Source organism: Pteropus alecto, unplaced genomic scaffold (assembly GCF_000325575.1).
Source record: "Pteropus alecto unplaced genomic scaffold, ASM32557v1 scaffold5, whole genome shotgun sequence".
NCBI classification, from domain to species: Eukaryota; Metazoa; Chordata; class Mammalia; order Chiroptera; family Pteropodidae; genus Pteropus; species Pteropus alecto.
The window spans coordinates 9,878,144-9,898,468 of NW_006441953.1; the positions used below are offsets into that span (position 1 = coordinate 9,878,144).

General features: G+C 43.8%; 1 protein-coding gene across 4 annotated transcripts in view; it reads right to left on the minus strand.

Annotated features, from left to right (window-relative positions):
- TBC1D1 (TBC1 domain family member 1) overlaps positions 1-20,325 on the minus strand; it is a 203,471-nt gene that overhangs the window by 16,020 nt on the left and 167,126 nt on the right. For all 4 annotated transcript variants that reach the window (XM_006918936.3, XM_025051767.1, XM_006918937.3 and 1 more), the window contains 4 exons: positions 19,545-19,706; positions 13,669-13,827; positions 5,881-6,125; positions 3,656-3,815 (listed from right to left, as the gene is read on the minus strand). In XM_006918936.3, the coding sequence (XP_006918998.1) occupies positions 3,656-3,815; positions 5,881-6,125; positions 13,669-13,827; positions 19,545-19,706 (726 nt within the window). The remainder of the gene's footprint in view (positions 1-3,655; positions 3,816-5,880; positions 6,126-13,668; positions 13,828-19,544; positions 19,707-20,325) is intronic.

The window sequence follows — 20,325 nt, forward strand, 5'->3', positions numbered from 1 at the left end:
CATTTACATTCTGGAATTGTCTTAAAAAAAAAAAAGTGAATTAACTTCCCACATTTGAAAATCACTACACAAGAAAGCTTTGAGCCATCCCAGCTCACAACACTGTGGCTGACTTCCTTTCTCCTCTCCCTTTCTCAAGTCACCTAGAAACAGACAAAGAGTTGTATCAGGCAGGAAGTAAAGGGAACCTTAATTCAGCTGACTCCACCACTTTGCAAATTATTTGCTGAGAACAACGCAAATAACTACTTTCCTTTGAAGACACTTCAGCAGCCCTGTTATTGTGTTAACAGGTATGGGAACTCTATTTGAAACTCCCCATGATATAACAGTGTAATTTTCCTGTGGGGAAATGATAAACGCCAAGCACATTGGCCAGTAAGCAAACTCATACTGCATTTCCTCTCCGGCCACCTTTGTCTTTGTCAAGGGCAATTCCTCTCCTTAACTTTCTCCAGGAGGACGCAGTCCTCCAGTTGTGACACCCCCACATTCCTACCAGGAACAGGTAGGAGGGAAATGAAGGATGATGACAGCCTTGCAGTAGAAAAACAGCACAAACAGACTGTGCAAAAACTCACTTAATCACCAACCACTCTACCACGTTACCCAAAAAGCCATTTTTCCCAGCCCGACGAACAATCCTGTTCACTCAGTCTATTTCAGTCCTCAAGCCTCTCTGAATCCTTCCCTATGGTACAAGTGGCTTCTGTGTTTTTTGCCTAACTCTCAGTTTTTATATTCCTCCTCCTCTTTCATTTATTCGGTTGCACATCCTATAGAAAAACTTCAGAAGCCTAATACCTCAGCCTCCTCTTCCATGAGGAGCAAGCCAGGTCCTATTTCTCACATTTTTTCCCCGAGGCAGACATGATTAGAAGGAGGACAGAGCCAGCAACTCTTCCCAAACCCCTCTACACCCAAACTGGAAAAATACAAGAGGAGGCTATTTAACATGTGACACCCAGACAGGGCTGACATTCAGAAAAGTGTGATGATTACCAGGTGAAGGTAAAGGTACATACATCATGGGCAGCTATCCCTTCAAGTCGCATATACTTGATGTGAAGGAACCTATTAATTAATATACTAGCTATGCTGACTGCAAGCTGAGAATTCTTTACTTACATATAAAATAGTGAGTAGTTAACAAAGATTCATTTGTTTTTAAGAGTTTATCCAGGCCTAAAGGCTTATAACAAAATGGGCTTCGGGCCAAAAAAAGACTATAGCGTATGAATGGCAGGCTTTGGGATTTAAAACGAAGCTATCCACCAGCATGGAGCTAAACACACACAGTTCAAGTCATCAATGCTAAGTATGGGAATGGTTTTTTTAAAAATGTCTTTTCTATGGAATCTACTAATAAAAGTTTGTTTTTAAGTACTGATAGGATGGACTGTGCAAAAAAACAGCAGTTTTTGCAAAATGACACCACAACACAGCGCTACCTTGAGTTTCCACTTCTTGTCTATAACGCAAGGACCTGAACCCTTAGCCAGCTGGACACAAACCCACTTAATACAGCAGGGGTCTGTTGAGTCTAGGAATAACAAAGACACTGGCATCTTTACGCACAACGTATAAGAAACTCCAAGACCCACCACTGACTACATAGTATAGAGAAAAAAACATCCACTTTTACTGGTTTCAGTTTTTATTTATGAAGTCATTAGGGTGATCTTCAGAGAGTTCTGAATATTCATTTCCAAAGCAGAGTTTGTTGGTTTGCTGTTAGTGCCTCTTACCAACTTATGCAGCCTAGGATTTTTTTCTCTTGGAGCTTTACTGCCTGGAGCCCCAGAACTATCTGAGCCCCAGAACAATCTGCGGGTAGCAGCTCTGGTGCCTGTGCCAGCACAGTGACAATTGGTGTTGACCCCCTTTGCCCTTCCTGCCCAGCCCCCTTTGTAGAATTTTCTTCTCAGTGTAATTAAATGCTGAGCTGTTTTCACACCATTCACAACACTCCTTCCCTTTTCAATCTCCACTCTTCTCCTTCACTGTGTTTGAAAAACTACAGTAAAAACCGCGAGGAAATAAAAAAAAGGTAAGTTAAGGTAGACTAACGACTTTCTTTGAATTTCCAGCATAAGAAAAGTAAAACCCACAGAAATTTTTGGCAAGAAAAACTGAAGCCTACAGCTAGAGATCTTATAGTTTCTGAGACTCTTGTTAGTAAACTAAAAAGACAATTTTGAGGCTTTTAGTTATGTTTAACTACACTATAAAACCTTCATGAAATCTCGCTAACAATTTGTTTAATCAGAAAGAGAGGTTTTAGTATCTATTTTCTTCAATGTTTATTTTTTTAGGGACAGAAAATAATCCATTTGGAGAGAGAGTTTTACAAAAGGGAGGGGTAGTGAAAATTTTAAGAACATAGAATCTTTTAGTAAAGCCAAATAGGAAATTCTTTAAAAGTTCTTGCGAAAAGAAGCAAATAACAATACCACTTAGTACTCTGCTACGAGGAGAGGGAAGACAAGTCAATGCCCACTTGCGTTTAACAGTATTTTTAGGATTTCTAGAATTTGGACATGCAAGCTATCTACCCAAAGCTGCCTAAAATAGTACTCTCTCAGTATCTGTGAACATTCCCATTAGGATGATAATTCTAAAAACAGATACAAAAAAAAAAAAAAGTATGGTAAGATTACAGGTTTTTAAGCTATCAAATGACTGAATGTAAATGACACTTTAAAACCCCTTGATATATCATGACTATCAATTTTTTAATAACCTCTTCCTCCACGGTAACAAAATAAAATAAAAAGAAGCTGAATTGTCAAAATTATGATTTCATTCTGAAGTAGGAAAAAATACAAGAATTGATTGTGCTCAGTGTTTCACTCGGCTCCTGGTATCCAAGAAGATGCACCTCTTCCTGTCATGTCAAGGTTATTTTCACATTTTTTAATTAAAAAGAATTTTTATTGAGGTATAATGGACAAGACAGTTTTGACACTTTGCACGTGAACAACTATTTTACTTTGATGGAGACAATCTTCTCGAAAAGTAAATCAAGAAATTGAGAGATAGCTTGAAACGTGAACCACCTACTTACAGTGGGGCACAGGAGTCAATGTGGCTGTGACATCAGGGAAGATGAGGCAGGGGTCTGTGAGGATGGGATGGAGTCATCGATACAGAGGTGTCCTTGAGAGTGAGTTGGCAGAGAAAATGAAGGGCCAAGGTAGGGAATGAGGAGGAATGGGAGGAGGAGGTGCAAAGAGAATCTGGAAAGAAGAGTAGCCCAGAACTCAAAGGTGAAAAAGTTTTAAGGAGCTATCATTGAACACATCACAGGCCACGGAGGATGAGAAAGACAATTCATGGGAAATACCGCCTGGAATTCACGCCAGGACTCTTCAGCCAAGTCTTCAAGATGTCTGCTCTAGGGAGAGCCTGCTGATGAGGGAATCAGGTTAAATCCCACGAGATGAAGGCACCGAGGGTAACCCAACGATTACCAGAAGTTAAGCGGCTTTTGAAATTCACAACCCAACACTAACTAAACTTAGGGTGTCAAACGGTACCGTTCCTGCCGAAGTTACAGGTATAAAAATAAGGAGAGGCACCATGGAGTGACAATAAACGGTTCTCATCTAACACAAGAATGCTGGTTCTAGCAAACAGATGTGCACACATTTACCAAAGACTCTGGCCACAAAGCCCAGTGGGAACTGTGAGGCAAACACGGTGAGAAACCAGGGGGCAGCATAGAGGCTGGGGCCGATCTCGTGCTCCTCCAGGTGATTGTAGAGGTCTCTGTGGTAATCGTGAAGAAGCCTTGAGAGCTGGTACATCTGGATCTGCAAGGATATATACATGCACACAGGCATCAGATATCTGCTACGTGTATTCGGTTACTTATCCCACTCACGGGATGTAAGAGAACAGTTATTAGAACTTTAAACACTCTGTTTGGCTCATGATTTCCGTTGATCTCAGCTACTCATTTATCCAATAAGAGCTTCCTGGTGCCTACTGCACTCGAGGCCCCGGCTAGGTGGGGACCAGAATGGTAATAATGCTGGGCCTTCTACCACTTTCCTTCTTTTTACTGTTCCCTTGTGTCCCCGGCTAAGAGAATCTAAACATCTGTCTTATGGAAACACTTCATAAATTCTCTCACAAATACACATTCCTAGCAAAACTCAAACTCAGGGGAATTAGAAATAAAGAGCCAGCCTCCGTGCTAAGAGTGAAGTCAGGGCACATGATGATTCTATAGAAGGATTTTATTGTGCCCGTTCAGTTAGCAGACCCCCCAGATTACTCAAGAGGCAGGACAAGTGTGATTTCTTTAGGTTTATTAAAATGAAGTATACAGATCCTGGGCAAGTTAAAAAAAAAAAAAGAATAAAAGTGTTTATCTCAAGATGGAGAAAATAACTTTTCCAACAAAAGCTGAACTTCAACCTGCAAAAAGTTCCCTTTTCAGAGTGTGATGTAGTCTTGGCAGGAAGCCCTACGATGAGTCCCAGAGCTCAGCCCAGATTCCAGCCGTCCCATGGCCCAAGCCCAGAGAATGATAACCAAGAGGGTCAGATCCTGACTGAGATGCTCCAAGTTGGGTATCTACTGCCCACACTGGGGAAGCCTGTGGCCAGGGCCAGACAACACAGTCGTCCTAAGCACCAGCTATGGCTTTTTTGCGCTGAAAAGAATCTAATCACCAAGGCCACCAGCACAAAAGGTCGTGTGTCACAATACTAAATTATACAAAACTCAAAAATTCTGCTCTGGTAGATGGCACGTGCACCTATATTAAAGCTAATGGGAAGAATGTAGGAAGAACCTAACAGTATGTGTGGAAAGTATTATGAGGGGCAAAAACTTCTGGCAAATGGAATGGCTTCCTTTTATGAGATTTATGTCCACGTGGTTCATATTTACAGGTGGAGGTAGAAGGATTTTTAACCACAATTTGGTGCTCTGAAAGTCCTTGGCTCTAAAGTGCCCTTTCCAAGAATACCTTCTGAGAGCTGAAATCACAGTATCTCATTGGTAAATGAACACATAAAGACGTGCTCCATCATTCAGAAATATCCAAAGCAGGACCTTGAGTTTTCCCCACTTTGAAAGATGGCAGAATCGGCACGTGGAACACACGGCTGGGTTTGGTTTTCTTTTGATATGACCTGCCTCCTGTTCATTTGACAAACACTGACTAGCTGCCTACTTCATCCCAGGCAGTGCTGTTCTAGGAACGAGGGACACAGCTCCAAGATGGATAAGACCCCTCCCGTCTCGTGATATATGCTAAGAAAAGTCAGAAAATAAACAGGTAAGTGAATAAGGAAATAAGTAATTTTAGGCAGTGAGTGTGTGACGTAAAACAAATGAGACAAGATAAGGTGATACGGTGTGCCTGGGGTGGAAGTGGGGGACACAGCATCGAAGTGCTCAGGAAAAGCTTCTCCTGGGCTGTGATATTTGAGCTGACCTCTGGATGGCAAGGGCTGAGAGGTGGAAGTGAGTGGGATCTCTGGCACAGGAAGGAGCACATACAGTGGGAGGTAGGAATCAGATCATCTGAGGATGGTTTGATGAAGGCTAAAAGGGAACCCAGGAGTCAGACAGGCCTGGGTTTAAATCTCAACTCTGCCATTTGCTAGCTGTGCGACCTGGTTAAATTATATAACCTCTCTGAGCCTTAGTTTTCCCATCTATAAACTGAGCCATCTATAATAGTGTCTCTTCTGCAGGGTTATTGAGAAGATAAATGCCTATGAAACCTATCACGGAGTAAGTTCCCAGCAATGACCGTTATTACAATGTTGTCTGATGGTGAGAGTTCCCTAGCTAGACCTGGAAAGGAATCATAAATACTTTAGGCATTTGGCTCTCTTAAAGACACAAGGAACACTTTACCTGTAAAATAATCATGTCCGGCCGATACTGTTTCCTCAGTCCCCTGTCAAACATCAGAAACTTGAGCATGTGAAACGCTTCCTCCTCACCCATGTGAAGCAGCAAAATGCCAGCTACAAAGCTGAGACCTTGGCAATAACCCACTTCCTGGTCTAGAAGCGAGTAGGCCTTCAAAATGTTGTAAAGTGACAGCTGCCCTGCTCCTAGCTGGGCCGAGAAGTACGGATGTGTTGGAAAGGTTCGCCCTGTGAAAACAATATGCATTAGTTGTAATTTTAAAAAGGAAAGCCTGTTACACCAGAAATCCGATGGGCTTCAGGTTAAGGCAAAAGAGCTTCAGAGGTTGGCTATCCTAAGCCAGCCCTGTAAACAAGGCCAGCTGGTTGTTCTTGGAATAACGTTTGCAATGAAAACATCGGCAAGTATTCCTGCTTTTGTGTGGTGAAAAGAAATAAGAACCACCTTTGGTCCTAGGGATATCTGGATTTCAATCTATAACAAAAAGGAAACTGTCAGTCCTGTAAACATACGTCTGCTCTCGAGAGGAACAGACTGCTGTGGTTCTTTAGCAGCACCTATCCCAGCACCATCTAAATGCGGCCAAGGGCCTGGCCTGGCTACAGACACTCCCCGATCAGCTTTTCCCAGACTGCGTGTGCCTGCAAATGCTTTCATGCCTCCTGCGTTATGTCTGTACTTTTAATTCGCAGGCAGAACTTTGAAACCGAATGAGGAGCAAGAGGTGTTTTCTTTTACACAAAACAGTTACATTCCGGAAAGAGGTTTAAAAAAAAATGTTCTCAACATCCTGATTATTTTCACAAAAAAGCTGGTATTCGGATAACGTTTACAGACTTCTTTTGTCCAAGAGGCTTTTGTGGCTGATACCTGTCAAATCCCACCTCCTGGAATGTGACTCCTGGGGAAATGTGTTTCCAGGGAGCAGAAAAATGCCTGATCAAGAGAAAAAATACTTATCCAGGGCCAAGCTTGGATCCAGATGAGGATTGTGGCCTCATCTAGCAGAGGCAGAAAGTGCATCTAGGCCACAACTTAATTGTTCACCTTAATTGTTTGGCTTGGCAAAAGGAAGAGGACAGATTCCTGTGTTCTTCCTCAGCCTCCCGAGAAAGCATTTATTAATCCAGAGCGGTTTATCTGAACTTGATTTAAGAGGATGGCAACAGTCTCCTAACCACTTTACTGATTTCTTATCCTATATTCATTCTTGGCCTGTTCTACCTCTTCCCCTAACATATCTTCCCCAAACACACCCTGCACGTGACGTCCCACTGCTGGAAAGCGATCACTTTCCAGGTCCCCAGTGGAGCTCTGAACACTTACTTCCTTACCTACCCTCCCAGCTTCATCTTCTACTCCAGGGTTAACCTAGGAACTGTAAGGGGGTTCTCCGAGTCTCTGAACCCCTCCAGGCTGCAAGCAGAACCGAGTGTGTGCATGTGCGAAGTATGAGGGGTGTGGTTACCCTTGTGCATTTTCCTAGTCCACAGCAGCATGTATAACTGAACTGTAAAGGGAGCCACATAAATAATTTAAAATTTTCTAGCGGCCACACTAAAAACTAACAAGTAAGATTAACTTTTATAAGCTATTATTCTGTTCAACCCAGCATATACAAAATATTGTCATTTCAACATGTAATCAATACACAAATTATTGAGACATTTTATATCTATTTTTTCATACTAAGCCTTTTGAAATCCAGTGTATTCATTATACTGACAGCACATCTCAATTCACATTTCAAGTCCTCAATAGCCACACGTGGCTATTGACAGCACAAATACTGACAGCACAAATACACTGCTTTCCGCAGATTCTGAAATGGCCTAGGGCAAAAATATATGGGAAGCTCTTCACTCCATCACCCCGCCAGCCTCCAAGCAGACGTGGAGCACCTGCCACCTCCACGGGCTTGCTCATGCCCCTGGCCCCGCCTGGCACGCACCCCTCCCCACTCTCTCTGGGTCTCAAATGGGTGCAGGTGGCAGAACACACAGGAGTCTTGCAGCATGGAGGGACACCAGGAAACATTTAAATTGGTTTTAAATATAATCCTTCAATATTATCATTTTTGCTAACCAGACATCCCCTTATATTACAGAAAGAAGGGCTCGCACTAACTGGCCCTGCTCGTGGAGTGGACAGTTCTCAATGAACAAGGCCCCTAAGAGTACGAGGCTGGCAGCCCGAGGAGTGACTTACGCCAGTCTGGCACTCCACAGTGGGGCAGAGTCTTCACAGACATCTGTCCCGTGCAGTCACACTGGCTCTGCGTGTAGAAGGGCTTCATGCTGGGTTTAATGATCTACTGTCACCGTCGTGAAATTCTTAATATTTGCACAAGGGGTTCTGCATTTTTATTTTGCAACAGACCCTGCAAATTCTGCACTGTGTTTGGGAGAGACAGGCCCCTAGGGAGCCTCCAGGGGTGGCTACGGACATCCTCCCCACAGCCTTGCTACCAAGCGGTACATTACAAGAAAGCAAACCTTAGTCTAAATTCTGCCACACATACAACTTTAAAATTTGTAAGCTGACATGAAAAAGAAACCGCACAAGCATTTCTCATGCTCTGTCCCCAGGCCTCCGACAAGTACCTCTTGGGAAAGGTTCTGCTAGAGGAGGGCACTGTGGCAGTCTGATGAGAGAGCCATGGCCACTGATGGTCAGGCCGCACTGATGCTCCGGATGCGGTGGGCACTCAAGAAGTATTGCAGAATCGCCACTGAATGACCCGGGGCGAGGGGTAAGAAGGGAGAGCTCTTCTATATGCAGATTATTTTTAGGAAACGTTTGGCTGAGTGTAGTGGCAGTTGGAAAGGGCTGCTTCTGGCTCCACGCGCATCTCTGCCCAATTCTACATCAGTGACATCACGTTGGTGGCTTAAAATTAGCCAAGGCGGAAGTATTTACACCATGGAAATCTGCAAATGCTAACACCAGGGCTTCATCTGAGGGGCCTGGGGGGTCCCAGCTGTTAAACACCTGCCAGCTCATCACTGATTGGCTCAACGACTGTAGGAAGATTTCAGATCTCTATGAAAAGAAATGCAGTCACACCCCACCTTACTTTTTCCTTTTATCACCCACATTTAGTTAGATCACTTTGAGGTTCAAAGCATATTTAGAATGAAATGATCAAATAAATATGATTTCATGATACGGTCTTGATACTATGAAACGATGGCAGACCCTCTGGAAAAAAAGTGTGTGTAGCTGTTGGTGCAAGAATTTATTAAAGTCCCGAGTTGTAATTCTTCAAGTGACCTTCAAAAAGCAAAGTCCCCAACCAGACAGACATGTTTGCTACATAACAAGACCTCAACATGACAAATTCTAGGGACTTTTCTGTCTTTTGTCATCAGTGCTTTTTAGTTTCTCACATGGGACTTCGACCCAAGGATGACACAGAAAGTGGTGCTCCTCACTGGCACCCATCTGCTGTTAAAGAACAGCCCACCCACCACTCGAAGCACACCACACTCCATGCTCTGTGGCACGGCCACGCGTGGAGTGCGGTGTGCTTCGAGTGTTGCCCGGCTAGATTTAGTCCTCTTAAATTCTCTGAGCAGAACCTTCCTCTTGGCAGCTCTTCTCCTCCTCGTCTTTTACGGATTCTATAAAAGCAAAAAGGAAATAAATTCTCTTTTATAACACTGGGAGAAGAGCTCCTTTGCTTCCAGATACCAGGCATCTTTTATACCTTCGGTTAAAATATGTTAAGTGGAAGCAAAAATCAATACGACAGCTCCCATGCTGGATTCTTGACCTGCATGCGTCTTTGGATATACACTTTGCCTCCTGCTGTGACACAGGCATGCATAATGCCGTTTAGGTGTCAATGATAAAAAGTCACTAAAAATCCATCAAAATATGCTGCTTCTGGTTACCAAAAGATTCATCACACCTCGTCAGGGTATATAAGCGATGCCATCGTTTTATTGACCTATAAAGCACAAATTAATAAAATGATAAGTAAGTGATGTGGGGGAGATTAGGAACAGGTCCTGTCTTTGTTGGTTCGAAGGTGTTCCTACATTTCTGGACCTGTTCGCGTGTTGTTTCAGCTAAATCCTTCCTATCGCGGGAGGCTGGACAGCCTCACCAGGTGGAGGCGCTGACTGCTGGAAGGTGTCCAGGCTGGAACATCAGTGGGAGGAGCAGCTGACATGGTAGAAGATGGAGGGATAAAGTAGAGCCTGAAAGGGGTGTCCAGCTAGTTGCTCAGAGTCACCAACAGCCTGTAGTGTGGCCACGACTAGAGCAGGAGGTCCAGCCAGGTGGCAGGATGCTTGTTAGCCCACACTGTCCACCCAGGATGGAAAGCCAGAGAAGAAATGGCTGCACGAATGGATGTAGCTTAAACCAGACTTAATGGGTGGGGCAGGTTCCTGAACTGAGGCCTCAAGAATGCTTCATGAAGCATCCTCTGCTAAGCCCTGGGAGAGGCTGTTTTCTCCTGGCGGGGTGTGGTCAGCTCCAAAGGAGCCTTACGCCACCTGCCTGCAGGAGGGAAAGCTGTGCTGGTATGGAGTTGGCAGAGCCAAGAAAGACAGGTGTCCTAGAAGGGACGTGACAAGGAGACTAAGAAGACAAAGGTTCTAGAACTTTCTGCCACAGAGTAGCTTGTAACTTGGGCAAAGCACTCAACCTCTCTGGGCCTCTTTGATCACCTCTAAAGTGGAATAATATGTACCCAATTTCATGGACGGTTGTATAAATCTGAGATCCGACAAAGCTAGAGAATGTTTCCCAAACTGTAAAACACTGCCCAAAACAAAATGTATTACTCTTCCTTTTGGATAAAAAAAATCTTGCAAAAAACTGATTAGACTAGTAGCTAATTTCAGAAAGAAAAGCCAAGAGACAGGAAAACAAAAACCCATGAAAATTCAAAGTACGTCCAACCAACAAGTATTCTGTTCTTCTGGCCAGGATATGGATCACTTTTTAAGAAAAAGTGAAACATGATTTGTTTTGCTCTGCTCTGCACCACACACCTTTCTTGGGCCTCGAGTTAGCCATAGTGCACACTAAATAGAAAGTACAGATTAAACAAGTGACTTGGCAATGGGCAGAGGGCAGCAATGGGCAGTTAGGAGCAAGTTCTCAGTGAGACCAACCAAGCAGAGCCTGGCAGGCAGGGCCCCGTGGGACTGCCGTCAAGTCTTGGCTAACACACAGGTTTCCCCAGTTCAGGTGGGAGAGAAAATGGGCCCTGGCAGGTCCTGGATAAAGCCTGGAGAGAGGCAAAGGTCACCTGAGAAACGTACTGCTGGAAATAGCTTCGTTTAGGCCACGGCAGGGTATTGGAGGGCATCCAAAATGGGGGCCAGGACTGGAGAAGAAGTGAAGGGAGGAGGCCTGTGCTGTCGGCGGGGAGTGGTGGCTGCAGCTGGCCTTTGGGGGTGCAGAAGGGTGAGCATGGGAGATGGGCAGGGATGGAGAGGATGTGAGTGCAACCTGGCTCTGCTCATGAATGAGAAAAGGGCGAACCTTGGCTCACAAAGACCACGTGCCAAATGGAAGAAAGGCTGCAGGCAGCTTCCAGGCAGGGGAGAGGGCAACACAGCAAACACAGCTCCCTGGGGAGAGGGCCCCCCAGGCCCTCGTGCTGACTTGGCCTCTTCCTTCCCTCTGCAGAAAAGTGATTACATCTGAACAACGTGAAACGGAGGGCCGATCCCACCCATGAAAGAATGAGAGGAAAACTAAGGGGAGACAACATTTGAATCCAGGAAGGGAAAACACATTCTCTTCTTCCATCCCAGGGAGGAGTGGAGGGCGGCAGAGAAACCGTCTGTCCTCCCACCCTTTCAATCTCCTACTCTCAATTTTATTTTCCACTTCATTTCACATGATAGGAACATGATGTCATTTTTTCTGTTACTCATCACATTAGCAAACACAGCTATTGCCAATTCACAAGACTGCTCTGCTTGGAGTCAGTGGGCCAAACGAGCTCTAGCCCCACGCTGCACACTTTGTCCTTGGGTGTAATTATGACCTGTCAGCATCACCCTTCACCCAGCCGGCCACTTCCATGAAAACACACAGGCTCCTGGGCTCAGAGGACCTCAGAGACGTCTGGCCCTTATTGTAGCACAGAGCCACAGTGAGTTTAGGCCCTGCCAGTTAATTGTGTGACTGTGGCCACCACTCGACCTCTCTGTGCCTTAGTTTCTTCATTTCCTAAACAGGATGCAGGGCCAATATCCCAGGGCTATTGTGAGGGTCCCATGAGATTGAGGTGCTAGTGCAGTGCCTTGTCTTTGACATCTCAAAAGGTTTATTGAACATCTACTATGTGACGGGCTCTGTCCTGGGAGCTGAGGGTACAATGGTAAAACGGCCCCAGTCCAGCCCCCAGAGGGCTGCGTCCTATGGAGAGAAAGGCAATAAAATAAAGCTGCTGCCACTGCCATATAACGGGGGACAGCTGTGGGGAAGGGCAAGGGACAGAGCGCTGGCCCCAGAGTAACCCTGCTCAGCAGCACGTCGGCTGTGTCACTTTGAGCATGTTACTTCACCTCTCTGCGTTTCAATTTTCTCAACCGTAAGCAGGGACAGAACAATAACTTTCTGATAGTGTTGTGAGGATTAAAGAATGTAGTTAAGTAACTTCACACGACATTTGGCGTAAGGCAAAGTTAAGCCTTCAATAATAATAATTACTATAATAATAAATGTAATAAGTTTCATGAGGGAGAGTATGAAGTGGGACAGATGGCATAGCAGAGGTACCTGATCCAGCCTGAAGTGGGGAGAAGAGGCTATGGGCAGGGTCAGTTTCTCAGAGGTGACATCTGAGCTCAGACCAAGGAGCAACATTCATGAAACCAGCACTTACGACTTGCTGTGTGGCTGGACAGGGAAGCCCTGACGCGGCCTGACCCAGCTGCTCCCTCTGTCCTAGCTGCTGCAATGCAGGGACCTTAAGAGCCAGGCCACGGCAGGGCCTGAAGCACAGAACGGGGCTCTGGGGAGCCCCAGGCAGCCGTAGCAGCAGCCAGGAAGAATATTCCGCCAGCAGGGCCAAGTTCCTGTGGCCTCCACATGGGGCCAGCAGGTGCCCGGGAACCAGCCGCCAGCGGAGATGGAGGCCCCTGCAGACAGAAGGGGGCGCGCCCCGCCTCCACCCCATGTGTGTCTGCTGGCAAGTCAGAAGGCCCTGTCGTACAGCATAATTACATCCCCATTCCACACGTCCTTCACTGCGGCAGTGGCAAATGCATCCAGTAACACCGTTTGCATCTTAGCCTTTTTAAAACTGTTCCAGAGGCAAGGTGCCTACCCTTTTTTTTTTTTTTCTCAAAATAAAATTGCCCTGGGCACACACAAACTGCTTTCTACAATTTCTGTAATAAATCCTGTTTCGAAGCAGTAAAGGCTAGGGCGTGGCTCCTGTAATTAAGCCGAGCCTCGGACCTGACACTTAGGTTTTCCAGAATGTTTGGTTGACTAAAAGCCTCCAATCGATATGTGAATTACTGACCTGAACTCCGGTCATGACTGGAACCTTCATGACTGTCACCCCCGATGCTGAGCTGAGTTAACAAGCTGCCCAGTGAAAAGAGAGACTATTATATATATTTGGAGAAGACATTTGTGATTTCTCTGGGGCATTTTTTTAATTGAAAGTCTCAGTAGCAAATTCTGATTGCTAAACCTAAAGGCAGATCACTAAATAACTCGGACAGCCTCTCCAGATTTTTCGAGTGAAAGAAACTTCCATTCTCATGTCAGATTGATTTGCAGACTTACCGAGGTCGATAAGAATCGCGTGCTGCTGGGACGTGAGCTGTTTTAAGAGTTCTTTGTACGGCGTGTCCTTTGGCTGATGTTTACTGGGAAACTGGTGTTTAAGGTGGTATTGCTCTGCTAGGAATTTCCAGATTTCGCCCCGGTGATGACGTGGCACACCTTCAAAGTGGGGGCAGGGGGTAGAAAATATAGAGAAAGACTTTATGTACAGAATACACCTTAATAATAAAAATGAGTGTGTTTCATTCCAATGATCTGATTTCTTGTTCCATTATGAATTAACAGCATAAGAAGCAACCAAAATTTCATCCTACTGGCCCCTTCCTTCCTTCTTCCACACTCCCCATTCTGCCCCTCCCCTCCCCTCATCCTCTCCCACTTTCCTTTCACATTTCAAATATATACTATGTTCGGATTATGCTAGCATTTGCCAGGGACAAACAGTGAATGACATGAGCCCCTATCTGATGCCAATAATCACATCCTAGGGAAACAAGACCAAGCATGTAATACTGCAGCGCAGAATGTCGTCTCATAAAAGGGATATGATCAAAGTGACGTGAGTTCAGATGAAGGAGATGGAGATTTCAGAGAACCCTTCTCTTGTTCTAGAACTTCAGAGTCAGGGGGCAGGAAGAGACAGGACAAGTCAGAGGAAGGGAACTGTGGCTGTGAGTGTTTCTGTGGCCTTGGGCACAGCGCACACGTGGGGAGGTGCAGGTGGCAGTCAGGTTTTGTTAGAGGCAAAACTGAGGGCAAGAAACCTGCATTTTATAGGGGTCCATGAAGTTGGGGACGAAATAGCCTAATCGAGGCTGAGATTATAGGGTATTGATCAGCTATCTTTCTGCAAGGGCAGGCTGGAGGAAGAACCAGAGGCTAGACAGGGCACCGTCTGCATAAACTTGGTGTGGTAAGCATTCAATGGAGGCCTAAAAATAAGATAAATTATCCAAGAGACTTTGCCTAATGTTTTAAATACGATTAACTTGAACACTCAAAGTGATTAAAAAAAAAAGAAAAGAAAAAGAAAAAGAAAAAAGTCTACAACTGAAAAAAGTTCTCTTAAAGTCAATAATGTTATTTATGGCAAACTTCATTAGAGAAAGTGACAGTTTTTATTCAAAATTCTTTGGTTCGTCATTCAGCTGTCACAAGGTCCAAATGCAGAAATGGAAAGAGAAAGAAGACTGTAGAATGGGGCGCCAAATCTTTCTCATCTCTGACAGGACTTCTCCTGAGAGAAAAGGAACCACTGAATCAGGGATTAATCTTTCCTCCAGACAGAAAAAAATGTGACCGCTTTGTACACCTGCCCGCCACTCCCTTCTCTCCTCATTTCTACATCTGGACCTTGTGACAGCTGAATGATGAACCAAAGAGCCTCCCCAGGAAGGTCATTTTCTCTGGTTTCCCACTGGCCATCGCTGAGGAACGCGTCTGCTGGCAAGATGGTAGCAGCAGCAGCGACCGTTTACTGCGAGGCCATTCTGAGTCCTTTGTGTCACCCTCACAACCTGCTAAGGGAAATATTATGATTATCCTCCTAGTAAACATAGGAAGCGGAGGCCAAGGAGAGTAGGTCCCTCGCCCGAGATCACCCAGCTGGGCAGTGGCAGCCCAGGGAAAGGGCCATTTTCTATTGATGTCCTCCCTGTCGGAACTGTCACACCAGCTGCTGCTCAGGCAGGTACTGGAAAAAAAATATTTATGTTCCTACCTGGCAATTAATAACAAAATAATCATCTGTGGATTTGAACCAGATAGTAGTCCATTTATTACTCGATCCACACTCAGCCACTTCTTGGAAAATATTTAAAGTGTAGTAAGTAATTTGTTTTTTGCCTTACGGATACCAGTCGTAAAAAAAACTAACAAAAAGCAGCCTGTGGGAGAAATACAAGCTTACACTTAACTGTGACCACACCCTATAGCTTCTCTGAATATTTATCTTAGCGTTAATCTGGTGTAGTGGGCTGAATGGTGGCCTTCGGAAAGATTGTATCTACATCCCAACCCCCAGAACTCCTGAATGTTAATTTATTTGGAAAAAGGGATTTTGTAGATATAATTAAGATCTTGAAATGAGATCATCCCCTGGGATTATCCAGGTAGGCCCTCTATCCAATGACAAATGTCTTTATAAAAGACACACAGAAGGGAAGACAAGAGGAGGAGGCCATGTGACCATGGAGGCAGAGACTGGAGTGATGCAGCTCAACTCAAGGAATGTCGGCAGCCACCAGAAGCTGGGAGAGGCCAAATGCAGACCTGCTGACACCTTGCCTTCAGACTGCTGACCCAGAACTGAGATTTTCTGTTGTTTTAGCCACTAATTTTGTGATAATTTGTTACAGCAGCAACAGGAAGCTAATACGCCCTATGTTTTTACATTATTCTAACCCTTCTCTCCCTACTATTCCTGCTCAGAGATATAACTTAGTGTGTGTTAGTGTGTGTGTGTGTGTGTGTGTGTGTTCCCTTCTCTCCCTACTATTCCTGGTCAGAGATATAACTTAGTGTGTGTGTGTGTGTGTGTGTGTGTGTGTGTACACACACACAGAAGCCTTAATACTTCAAACCATATTAGAAGTAAATGCTGCCTGGAAAACAGTCAGCACATTAAGTGATTTATAGTGGGGCTTTTCACAAAATATTTTTTTCAAAATGGGAAATTTTCCCAAGCTATGAGATGACCAATTTCCTCTTTTACTACTAAATGATTGCTAAATCATTCCCATTATCTTATCAGACCTTTATTTTTTGGAGGAAAAGAATATTGGCTGTGTCACTGAATAGTACCACATATTCTGGTATTTAAGAGAAAGCTTAGATGTGTGATTTAAAAACAAAGGGTCATACAAAGTGGAGCCAATTTTTTTGCTAAGAATGATCTAGAACATCCTTCCCCATACTTGGTTTGCCTCCACTCCGAACCCAAGAGAGAAACGTGGCGGTCGAGTCTACCTAGGGCCTGCAGGCGGGCCACCCTCCCCTCAGATGTAAACATCTTTTTTATTTTTATGATTTTAAAAGTATATACTTACTTTTAAAAGTGTATACTTACCATTTAAATAAAAAGGGGGAAAAAAAACTTCTGGAAATGCAAAAGGTATAAAGAAAATGAAAAACCACCCACTACTAGAGTGAACATATAATTAGCCATCCGGAGCACGAGGCTTTGGAAAGCAAAGGGGAGGAAGGCTATTAATTATTTTGCTGGAATGAGCTGTAAAGCAGGACTATGCCAGGCAACCCAGATGTATGGTCATCCTGCCTATTCCCAGATATCTGCAGACACGTCACGGATGTTTTTCTACAGATACACACACAGAAACATACAAGTGTACGTGACATCTGTACTCTTTCATTTAACGACTTATCTTTTACATCAGTAAATACAAATTTAGGACATGGGTGGGGTCACACGGTTGAGGATTTTGGTTCTGTTTGTTCTCTGGCTATTAATGCCACAATAAGTATTCTTCCTACTGCCATACACTTTTGACTGATTAATTTCTAGAAAAGGTTTCTATGCATGGCATTGCTGGGTAGAAGGTAAGCAGAGTTTGCATCTGGCCCATTCTGCCAACTGCTCAGGTGGCCTCTTTGCAATTCCATTCCTAGAAAAGTACACTCTAGTTTATAAAGTTCTACCTTGACATCTTTTAATTATTAAAGAAATGAAATCATTTAAATAAGTCATTAGATAAAAGAAATCATTTAAACGCAAACTAAATTCTGGATTATTTAAAATTCCACAGAACTAGTCCTCCTTCTCCCAAGCTGACATTCTAATCCTGATACTCTGATTCTGTTTTAACTTAGGAAGTTGATAGAGCCCTTTATTTCCATCACTGAGGGGCCTTGAGATCATTAAGAAGCGGCCTCTTACCCACACAGGGACTGTTTTCTTTCAAGACCTTGGAAGTGACTTGGCCTCTCTACCCGAAAGGCCAAAGATGTGGTCCTGACTCAATCTTGTTTTTTTATTCTGAGCTACAAGACGGACGGTGGCCATTTATTTGGGGTTGTTCAATTTTATGTGTTGAAACTAGATGAATAACTGACAAAGCCCCTTTTACAGTTAGAGATACAGAGTTCCTGCCACAGAAGGTGATGTGGCAATGTGGAGGATACATGAGGAAACTCCAGATTAGTTCACCTCATTATATAAATCGTTCAAACATCTATCCCTAACTCCACTAAATATGTTCTAGATGCTTAGAGTATTTCTATTAGTCGCCCTCATAAGAAATATGATGAAAACCAATATATGCAGGTGCCAGGCTTCTAAGCTCAAACATCTAGAACAGCTGTCACAGACCCAAGTGTTTGCTTTCTGTAGAAGAAAAGCCACCTGAAGACCATCATGTAGTCAACAATGAAAAAGGAAAAAAACAGACTCAATCTTTTCTTTGCTTTCCTCTTTTTCAAAACGGCAACCTGGGGCAATGTGGTGCAATGGTAAGCCTCCAGCAACCGTTATGGGTGCAAAGAATGTAAGAACTGGAAAAGAGCTCTAAGATCCTGTGCTTGCTCCATGCCTCTCATTCTAGCAGCCAGAAGGCCAAAGCCTGGATCACAGAGGGAGCCCTGGCCAATTTAAAACCTGAGTCCTCATCACCCACCATATTTCTGGTCTCTGAGACCAGCAGTGCCGAGGCGTAGTTCAGGCAGTGCCAGTCACATGGTGCCTAAAACTAGGGTATGAGACCAGCTCTGTGGCCCTGGGCCTATTACTCAACTGCTTGAAGTCCAAGTTTCCTTATCTATACAAAGGGGACAATCACGCTAGCAATAATTACACATTACTAAAATTGATGCTGTCAAAACTCAGATAAAGGTTAAATAATGCCTAATTGACAATACTAGGAAAAAAACACTTCACTTCATTTACTCCTAGAGATGAATGATGCATGCGTAGCTTCTTCCATCAAGTAGCTAATAAAGTCAGAAAAAAACCAAGATTTATGTATATTTGCAACCCTTTTTTTAAACACTTGGTTATTCATGACTAGACTGGACAGAACTCAGTAGCACCAGAATTAGACTCAAAAAGCTTCCAATCTTGCTAATGCTTTTATAAAATACAGTAAAAATGAATTAGTAGAAAAATGAAATGAGAAAAAAAAAAAAAAGACTGACTAAATACAACAGAATCACTGTCAAATTGCTGGAAAAGTTTCTAAATGTCAGTCTGAAGTTCTATACTTATCTTGGGCCAGTAACAGTTCAGACTGACACACAGTCATCACACTACACTAAAAAACAAACAAACAAACAAAAAAACACATAGCAAATCCTGCCCACTCTCCGGGGCCTTCTCATGGAGCAGACGCATGCAGTATGCTCCTAGGTATCAGCTCATTCACTCCTCAAAACAGCCACAGTCATCACCCACATCTTACACACGTGGAAAGTGGAGCTCAGAGAGGTTAAGTCATTTGCCTGAGATCACATTGCAAACTGGCGGGGTTTGGAATCTAACCCCGAAAGTACCTGTTTGAAGTCTGTGCCAAGTTGTCCCCCGAAAGTACTCAGAGGCCACAAAATTACTTATTAGTTTACAATTTAACTCAGAGTGTATCGGCATATTATTAACGGTCTGTAGTCAACTAAGCTTCTGGGGTTTCCTCTATTTTTTCCTGTTTCCTGGTCTTCTGGGCATTTTAACTGATTTAATTAAGAAGAATCATGAAAGGTGATGAAACACATCAATTAACTATGATAATCTGAAAACAGATTAAATAAAAATGTGATAAATAGGAGAGAGATGGCCACCAAAATTGTATTTAACATTTTTTTATTCCATACTTCTCCCCAGTCACCGACGGCAGGTGAGGCTGGCTGGACTGACTCCTGATAAGGCTTACCTTGCCCAACAGCCGAGTGCATTTTTTCCATGTCGAACTTAATTTTGGATCTTCCTGGAGTGCTAAGCATCTTTTCCCACACCATAGTTACTTCTTTAAGACAAGGAGTGATTTCTTCATAATCGAGCTTTAGGCGCTTGTTCAGTAAATCATTTTCAGAGGCTGGAACAGACATTTAAGAGCACATTAATGAGCATACTAAGGCTCCATGTCTTCTGTTTCACAATATGGTGGCCCAGTCATCCTCACTACTGAGATGTCACGTGGTGACAGCCAGCTTAACAGGAAGGATCAAATTAAAGTCATTGTTCATATCCCAAACCATTTTCCTTATCTTGGAAAAAGCTGAACACCTTGATTTCTTGTACCCCTTCGCCTCTAATGGGTACTGTTGGCTCTACCACTAAAATATACCCACTACCTGTCCAATCCTATCCATCTCCGTTGGATACCCTATTAAACCAGAAACATCTCAAGGGCAAGACCTGTGTGTTGAAATTCTAGTGCCTGGCATGGTTAGAGCTCAAGAAAAAAAATTTCATCTAAACTAGGAGAGGCTCTCCAAGGATGATTTTCTTATTTAGAGCCAAACCTCCTTTAGGTAGATTCTGCCATCAGTCATGTTTCTGCTTCCTGGAGCTGAACAGAATAAATCTACCCTTTTCATATGACATCTCCACACATATATAAAGGTAGCTATTATTTCCCACCAACTTCATCAGCTTAAAGCTGGATTAAGAAGAATTACACTTAAATTACCAAACTGGGGTGGGGGTGGGGG